Source organism: Macaca thibetana, chromosome 16, assembly GCF_024542745.1.
Source record: "Macaca thibetana thibetana isolate TM-01 chromosome 16, ASM2454274v1, whole genome shotgun sequence".
Taxonomy (NCBI): Eukaryota; Metazoa; Chordata; class Mammalia; order Primates; family Cercopithecidae; genus Macaca; species Macaca thibetana.
The window spans coordinates 39,372,541-39,381,564 of record NC_065593.1 but is presented as its reverse complement, the minus strand read 5'-3'; the positions used below and the strand labels follow the sequence as shown (position 1 = coordinate 39,381,564).

General features: G+C 40.7%; 1 protein-coding gene across 4 annotated transcripts; it reads right to left on the bottom strand.

Moving 5' to 3' along the window:
- Window positions 1-1,713: 1,713 nt before the first annotated feature.
- TMEM100 (transmembrane protein 100) lies at window positions 1,714-7,628 on the bottom strand. Of its 4 annotated transcripts, XM_050764797.1 has the most exons (5): window positions 7,583-7,628; window positions 6,293-6,386; window positions 5,201-5,334; window positions 4,705-4,813; window positions 1,714-3,232 (listed from the first exon to the last, which is right to left on the bottom strand). In XM_050764797.1, the coding sequence occupies exon 5, from the start codon at window positions 3,165-3,167 to the stop codon at window positions 2,763-2,765; it is 405 nt and encodes a 134-aa protein (XP_050620754.1). In that variant the 5' UTR covers window positions 3,168-3,232; window positions 4,705-4,813; window positions 5,201-5,334; window positions 6,293-6,386; window positions 7,583-7,628; the 3' UTR covers window positions 1,714-2,762. The 4 variants fall into 4 exon arrangements, with proteins under 4 accessions (XP_050620754.1, XP_050620755.1, XP_050620753.1 ...); XM_050764798.1 differs by lacking the exon at window positions 5,201-5,334 and having other exon boundaries at window positions 4,699-4,813; XM_050764796.1 differs by lacking the exon at window positions 5,201-5,334.
- Between the last annotated feature and the right edge of the window lie 1,396 nt (window positions 7,629-9,024).

Sequence of the window (9,024 nt, the reverse complement as noted above, 5' to 3'; positions counted from 1 at the left end):
TCATTAAACATCTGCATAAATTTGTATATAATACAACCATTTGTAAAGATAGACCTTACCCAATAAAGACATGTTATGATATAATTGTGATAATCTGCAATCTCAATTTGGGTTTATTCACTTCGTGGGAGTTGGGATTCACAGTGTGTAGAACTATCTCTGTGTCTTACACTGTAATAGTATATACCTTTTAATGTGACTAGAAGCTCCCTAAACGGAGCAAGTCTTTCCTGTACTAACAGAACCCCTAGATAGCCACTGTGAAGTGACTTAGGGAAGTGTGTAAGGGTGGGATAAATGGGGAATCTCCACCAACTCCTCACATCTAGGAGAGATCTGATCCCATTTTGGTCATTACAATTTAGGTCTTTCCATAGAACTGTTTCTTTTGGGACTCAAATAGCAGCATGGGGCCCCCTGGTGGCCGGAAATCATGAGTTTGCTTTTCAAGCATTTTGAAGGCCAGGTCAGGCTAGAGAAGTATAGAGAGTAAATATTCACCTCCAACTGCTGCTTACGGTAGAGGCATAATAGAGAGTGAGATGGCCTCTTTGGGGGAAAAATGAGAACTAAACCTTTTTCTTTAACGAGTTTAGGATGGACTATAATTCTGGATAAACCATTCACTTTGTGATTTTTTATTCTTTGGCTCATTTAGCACCTTAATTAGGTACTTATTGAATACTTAATCTGCTTAAACCATTATGTTAGGTATTACACTAGGGGTAAAAAGAGGATCTATCACACACTTCTAAGGAGCTTTGGAATAAGGATAACACTTAGGCCACGAACACGACAGAAAATAAAAGGTGCCATCAGAGAATAAAAGATGAACTCACAAAAGAGCATTTACATTCAGATAAAAGGGAAGGCTTCCGGGAAGAGGTAGCATTTGAGCTGAGTGCTGATGAGAAGCAGGATTTGGGCAGATTAAAATCAAGGAAACAATGCATTATGAGCTAGGAAAAACACAAGTTTGGACAGACATAGAGCAGGAAAACCAGAGTCGGGTGCAAGAATGGTGAATAGTCTATTCTGGCTAACTCATAAGGAGGTTTGGGGGTTAGAATGAGCATGAAAACTGGATACACCCTTTTGGATCAGACTAGAGAATCTTGAACCTTGTCTGAGTAATTTATTCATACAGCAATGTGGCGGCGGGGGGAGGTGGAAAAGGGCTTTGAATATCTTTGCACAGAGAAGAGGTATGTGAAGGCACAGAGTCACTTGCATTGAAATGAGCACAGCCCCCTAAACTTGCATTTGGTTGGGAGGAATGTTGATCTGTATGTGACACCATCTGACCTGCAAAGTCATTATTAGGGTGTTTCCACTTACAAAAACTACCTGTGCAAGAGGGAGTAGTAAGGGCTCAAGGGCTCCTGCCATGTTTAATTAAATTCCTGGATAGAAAGACTTTCAATGACTGTCCTATGCTAGGCTGATTTTGTTTTCCAAGTTTTAAGAAACCTTCATGCCTATCTTTCTATTCTAGTTTAAGATGGTTTAAACTAAATGAATGAGCTGTATTTCTGGCTGGAGTTATAGGGTAGAGTCCTAGCTGTGGACTAGCTCAATGTCCAATGAAGAATTCAAGCAGTAACTTTATTTGCATTGTATTAGATCTAACTGAGTAAGAAGCCTGAGAATCCACATTATGCCTGGCATATAGTTGGTGCTTGTGTATGTGTTAAGCAAATAATTAACAACTGATTCCACAAAAATGTAATACACATTTAATAGCACATTATAAAGTTCCTGACCAAAGACATTGATTTCCTAATTATAATAGCACAGAACTCCTTTAGAATTCAGTAAACGTAATTAAGACTATTCAGAAGTAATGAAAAACCAATATGATAAAAACAAAAATCCTCCAGTAAAGAAGAAGGAACCTGTCCATTTGAGAGAAATATAATTGAGAACTTGCAAATGAGACAAGGGAATATAGCAATTTGGAACTGCAATAGAAATAACTACAACAGAAACAACCATTTAAGAAGTTTTAGCAGCAATAAGTATTTATTATTCTGAATGAAATGTACACTTGATTTTTATATAAAAATCATCAAAAGTGCTCCATTGGATTATTTTACTATTAATTTAACCCCCAACAGCATCTATTAGCTAGACCTTTAATGGGTTTTTCTTTACTTCTGACACATCATTACAACTGGCTAAAACTGTCCAATGTTAAAATATAAAAAAATATTAGTTTACTCTTCAAGATAAAGTACCACCAGTGATGAGTTATTAAAAGTGAAAAATAAAAACAGATGCCAGTGAATCAATGTATTGCAAAAAATTATCACAGAATTTCATAGATATATGCGAAGCCCAAGGTAATTTAGATCCTTGGCAGAACATTTTTATGGTACATCTTAAGACTGTGGGTTATTTCTTTTGGAGGCAAATGTCTAGTGTGCCAGGCCTATCTTGTTATTTTCTCATCTTTTCTTGGCTACTTTACAAGGTGAACCAAACGCTGTCTAATGCCGTGCACTCCCATGACCCCCAAAATGTTTAATGTAAATAGAAAGCTGATTTTGCAGTCTCAGAAATAGCCCTTAGGATTAAGTTTGTCGTTAAAGAAGACATGAGTCATTCCTCACAAAGGAGAAGCCCCTCCACCCTCCCACCCCTATTCTTCCAGTCTGCTCCAATGCCAAATCTGTTCTCTCCCACCATGGTTCTGGGTGAATTGGGTGACAAAGTCAGAGCAGGTTTTCCAGGCCCAATAGCCCATTTGGTCTTATTCAGTCTCAAGCAAACAAGCTTCTCTGATTTGCCACGAGAGCTGTCTGACTCTCCCGTCTCTTGGCTTTCTTGCTCCTTTGTCTCACTTTCCAGCACAAGGCGCTGGAGGCTAGTAAAAAAAGTCCAGATGACAGAACAACCAGGCCAAAGATGGAGATGACGGAGCCATGGGAATTGAAGCTGTAAGCCACCGCGGTGACCACGATGCCAGCGATGAAGACAACCACAGCGAAGGGGATGATGCAGCGGTAGCAGGAGAGCTCGGTACCCCCTGTAGCAGCCATCAACTGAATCTCACTGACCAGGGGGACTGTGGTGACCACGACTTCACTCTTGGGGCTCTTCTCCATCGTCGCTGCCATGTGAGCCTTTGGGGCTCCCAGGATCTCCTTGATGGGCTCTTCAGTCATTTTTACAACAGTGCTTCTAAGGTGGGTTTGCAGACTAGATCTGGACAGTCTCACCAGGGTGAAAGCTGTGAAGATAACAGGAGATGTCAGCTACATGTATCAGAATGAACCCTGCAAGCAGAAATAAAAAGCTGGGGAGGCACCTCTTTTCCAGGAGGCATAGATCCATGTGAAAAGCAACTTTACTCTTTTTTTGAATTGGTTGCATTTTCTTTGCATTTAGGCAAAAAATAAGATGAAGCAGATGCACGTGAAGGGAAGACAGAAAAAGCAGGAAGCACTTACAGTGTTTAATATACCCTGGCGGTCTACAAATGTTTTACAAGCTTTTCTCCTTTGTCTATTGCTTCTCCTTCCTCTAAACACACAGAAATGCCTGAATCCTAATCCAAAAATGGTTTCATTCAAGAGGAGAATACATTACAAACAATATTTCACACCGTTAATCCCAGAACTTACAGCAACTCAGACTCCACCAATCTTGCTGGGCATAACATGCATTCTTTCCAAACTGTCACCTATTCACTGCCCACAAAATCAATGTCAAGGCAAGTGGCCAGCAATAAATGATGTTCTTCTCCATTGAATGACAGTCAAAAAATCTTTATTGTGTTACTATTAAACACAGTGCAACCTGCTCCCTGGGATCTTTTTATTAACCATTTTAGGTGCACAGTTCAGCAAAAAATTCATTGACAATGAGGTGGGGATTTGTGATCTGAAATGTAACACTATCTTCCAATCTGCTATGACAGAGAAAAAATAAGAAAAAAAAAATTCAACCCCTTCATAGGATATAATTTTGTGCTTTCTCCTGGCAAAAATAAAATCAATTATTAGAGTAATTAGTTATCAATACACAAATTTTCTATTAAGCTCAACACAAAATTTTGATATTATGTATACTACAACGTGCGGAAACAAATAAGCATGCTAGGTTTTCAGGAAATCTCATTTTCCTCCATGCCCTTGTGTATAAAACTTGCTGCAATGACGCTTTCTAAGTATTTTGAACCTGAACATTTCAGGACAAAGCTTGAGACTTTTGATCAAAAGCATCTGGTTGAAATGCTGTCTATGAGAAATCAGTGAAAACGTGTCTGCTGCCCAGACATGGTTGAGTCACTGTCTTCCATTCTCAAAAAGCCGTCTAGCTGCTACACAGTTGAGCAGTTGTAGTTACTGAACAAGTTTAAAGAAAGATACTTGAGACTGTTTCAATGAGATTAATATTTTGAATATATTAAGCATCCACTGAAAATAAATTCAACTCCAGATCAAACATCACTGGTTCTTCCCTGCTCTGGAAAGTCAAAATATCACTCCCTGAGCAAGGAACTCAATCTTAGAGCTGCCTACTCACATGTCATTTTTAATCACCAAACTAATTAATCACTGTTGTCCAATGACACCCTGACTTCTGGTGAGGCCAGTTAAAAGATACTTGAGATTATGTCCGAAAAAGATATCTTCACCCCAAAGCTGAGATTGAGCTAATCTAAAAATCAAGATCTGTCCCCAAATTACTTACACTCACCTCCGAGAGGCAATCCATTACCAGAGTAACCACTTGACTTGGAAGGGAAGAAACAGCAACGCTTGAGTCTCTTCGTCCAACTTCTGGGAAAGAGCCTCTAACAGCAAGGCTGTCAATAAAATAATAGGTTAGGGATCTCTTCTGGGGAAAAGAAAAGATGTAAAAATACTTTACTATAAGGTCTGGTCTGGTTTGGAATCTCCTGGAGTTCCTGCTGCTTTCAGGCTACCTCTGTTCCTAAATGACGCTTGTCTTTCCCTCCCTCTCTTTTTATTCCCTCCCCCTCCAGTTTGCCCCTCCCTAACATTTTTTTTTTTTTTCCTTCGTTCTTTTCCTTGCCAGCAGATTCTGAGTTTTGGCTTCCCCCAACTTTGCTCAGTGACATGATAAGTCCGAATCATTTCTACAGATACCCCAGAGACAGGAGCCAGCTTTTACTTTTCTTTCTCTTGCAGCATTTACTAAGCGGACTGCTTTGTGAATTTGAATGACTCACTTTTTCCCCTGCCGACCTCCAGATCTTCCTCCCGTCCATCAGGCATTTTTATAAGAAAATCCCAGAGTCAGCGTTGCAGACCCGGCTGAGGGGACAGAGCTGAGGGGACAGACACTCTAGGGCGGCAGAAACAGCTGTGAAGTCATGGGGCAGCTGAATTCAGTCTCTAAGCCAGCAAAAATCCATGTTCCTAGGTTTTCCCATTATTCTTTATTTATATGTGCGTGATAGTCATCTGAAGCTTAAAACCCCACTTGTTCAGTGTTAATTCATTTAGGAATGAGGGTGGGAGGCACAAATGTTTGCGGTTAAGGGGGGAAGGCAGTCACATTGATTTAAACATGATTGTTTACTGCTCTTGCAAGGAGGTAACTTTAGCAGCGCCAAGATTATCATCATCATGATAATTGCTACCATTTATAGAGCACCTACTCTGGACATGGCACAATATTAAGAAATGTCACACATTAACATTAATTCTCATTAGTTCATAAATGAGGAAACAGGCTCAGAGAGGTTAAGGAATTTAACGAAGATCACCCAGTAACAGAGAAACCCTTGGTTTGAACCCTAGTCTTCAATAGATACATATATCATCTGGGGAGATTGTTAAACTTAGATTCTGATTCAGTAAGTCTGTAACAAGCTCCTACCTATGTCAAGACCTCTGTTCCTTGGCCCACTTTAAGGAACAAGGTATTTTAAACATTCAAACATATACAGCTTGACACATCATACGCTCAAACAATAAAGTTAAACATCTATTTCCCACCCCCATAAACCTGTAAGTGGCTTTATAGGTTTATCGTTTCTTACAGACAAACTGTGAACATTTTAAAACCTTGAAATACATAAAGCCCAAGATTGTCTTTTTGAGGAGAAAATACTGGGACCTCATCCTACACTTTGTAGTTAAAAGTTTTTCATCCTCCATTTTCTTCATCTGCACATGTGTTAATAACCCCTTCTAATTAATACTGTGAACCGTAAATCCAAATTAACTCTTGGAAGAGATTTGTTTTCTGTCTTTCTGTCAAATTGTTATGCTTCTCTAATTGCTGGCAAAGGGCTTGGATGTTCTCAACATCTTACCTCTCCTTTACCACAGCACGGTCTCTCCAGCTTTGCGTTGTAGCAATACCCTGATGACTTGTCACAAAAAGAGAGGGACCGGAAGTTATTTATTCTAGAATGAAAGCCAAACAGAGGGTTATGTCATTATAAAAAATAAAGTTGAAAAGTCCCTGAGGTTTGGGGGAATCATGGCAAGTACCCGGAGGACCTTGGTCGCCATGATCCTCACACTTCAAAAATGTCAGACCTAAAGAGACAGCCTTCGTCCCTGAGGAGTGCTGTCACTTGGTGTTGAGGGTCAGGAATACTTAGAACCGGGGCATTTCAGAACTTGCCAAAGTTGCCCCTGGAAGATGGTGAGATGGGGGCCGCTCGCTACGTCCAATGGAGGTTCTTGAGAAGCTCCTTAACAGAGCTGTCTTCTCACCTGGAAACTCTGGCCCTTGAGGGCAATTCCCCTCTATTTTCTAGTACCACTTCACCTGCAGGATAGCCCAATAACCGCACCGAAGCTCTGAATATCACCTTATTCTGTTGAAAACATGCTTTCCTGTTACCAAAGCGAAAGGTGCAAAAACTGAACTTCTAGAGAGAGGACAATGGCACCTTTTTTCATGGTAAGCCCTTGACTGAGTCTACAATGAGGCACAGTGAGTGTGTCTGTGCCCTGGGAGCATGGGCGAAGCTGTCATCACTTCCAATACCAAAGCTTTCTTCAACCTTGTCAGGCTCAGGTGCCTCATTCACACCAATGCTCCTTCGCAGGGTGTGTGCACCTGCCTTGATACACAGTTACCCATCTCTAGACTCTGAGTAGACAACTGATGATTTGTGTATTAAATTCAAAGAGGTAGAAAGTTTTGGTAGAAAGCAGAAATTGTATCAGAAGAATAGATGCCTGTCATCCTAACCACTGACACACGCTTTAACTGACTTTACCTCTTCAAATTGAAATTCAAAGAGAATTCCTAGTGATCTATGCCTGTTGCCTCTGAATGTTTATTCCTCCTTGCACTCTGTGTCTATAAGGTATGAAACACCCCTGGGCATCCTTCAGGGACACCTGCCCCCAAATGCAAAATTTCATCCACAATGTGACCAGCCTTATTTCTGCAAGCCCTCTATTTTCACAAGGAAGAGGAAATCTGTCTAGTTCTTTCTAAAGCACATGGCTTTAGGAGACTCCTTTAAGTTTGGAGAACTTTTCTCAAAGCCTCCATTGCATGAATTGTATCTATGCCCCTAACCCCCATAGGCATTCAACATTTCCTTCCCAGATCTTTCAAAGAGCAAAGCAAAGATCCTTACCTTTCCCAGCTCGAGTTAGACTGAGACAGCTGCCTGCCCCGCCAAGAGCAACCCAGAGAAGGGGATGCAAATCACCACACTAGGGACCGTAAACAAAGTACTCAGCAAGGCTTAAACACAATTAAGGGATCGGAGACAATTTGATGAGAGGAAATCCCTTAAATGCTGCTGGATTTTACTCTGTTTTCCTCCATGAAAATGTAATCCATGTGTGTGCGTGTGTGTGTGTGTGTATTATATATATGCACATAGAGAGAGAGAGAAAGGGCATCAAGTTTGAAAAGAATATCTTCCTTCACTTCTCTCTTTTTATATCTTTATTCAGGCACCAATTTGCAAGATTTTTTCTATCCAAAGCCCTCATTCTGATGCTCTCCCTCTGCGAATCAGAACCTGCATAAAAGAATTTGTAATATTTGCTCTATATTTCTAAGGGAGTATGGGGTTGGAAAATGTGTATGTAGGGGAATAGGACCATAAACTATCCTCTTTCACCATGACATGCAGGTAATAAAAGGAGTACAAGGAAGATAAAGATCAGTGGTGACAATTGCATTTGGTGCCTGAGCGGACCCTCTCCATAACGTCAGAGGGGTGGTCCTATTGGTGCCCTTCATCAGAGGATGTCAAGGCACCATAGAAATTATGTGATACTGAAAAATCACACCTCTGAGGTGACCTTCCACCAAAGGCATTGTAAATGGCAGAGCTGGGAACATTTGCTGTTCCAGACAGAATGCCCCCAAATTGGGAAAATTTCATTTTTTTTTTTTTAAGAAACAAAATGAGAGACAATGTTTCTTAAGGGAAAGGGGCCTGGAAGTGGAGGAGGGCGGGGAGCATGGTGGCTACTATGACAAAGAGGTCATTTTGCCCATTTCACTAAAGTGGAAGCCAAAGATTCAGGCTCTAAGGTTGCAAAAGGGGATGTTTTGATTTTCCCATTGAGTTTATGCTGTTGAAGATCTGGAAATTTCTCCTTTGGGAACACATAAAGTTTGCATTTTGTGAAGCATGCCCCCACGTGCATTTGATTACTCGCCTGTCTTTATTTCCAATTTGCTTTTGCTTGGTGTGTTTGAGCTGGCTAATTTCCAGCAGCCTTGAGGATGCCAGTTCCTCTTGGCCCTCTGTCCAATCACCACATGCCTTTGATCTCAGTCATCACCCAGTCCAATTGGATGCAGGGAGATTCGGGAAGCTGGCCAGGTTTTCTCCTCTCTAATGCTTCTTTTAAGGGTGTGCCTGCGTTTATGTTCTGAAATCATGGACATTTTGGAAAGTGATCTGTGCTTCTGTGTTCATTTTGGATAGCAGATATCATGTTATTATTCCCCTTTTCCTTTTTTTCTCCTCCAAAGCACTTTTCTTTGAGGTCTAGGACATTAAATAGAGAGATCTAATAGTACCAAAAGGAACAATGAATGTGCCTTAGATAGAAA

Bases quoted from the DNA above. Each gene is read 5' to 3' on its own strand.
- TMEM100 (XM_050764797.1), bottom strand. From the start codon at position 3,167: ATGACTGAAGAGCCCATCAAGGAGATCCTGGGAGCCCCAAAGGCTCAC.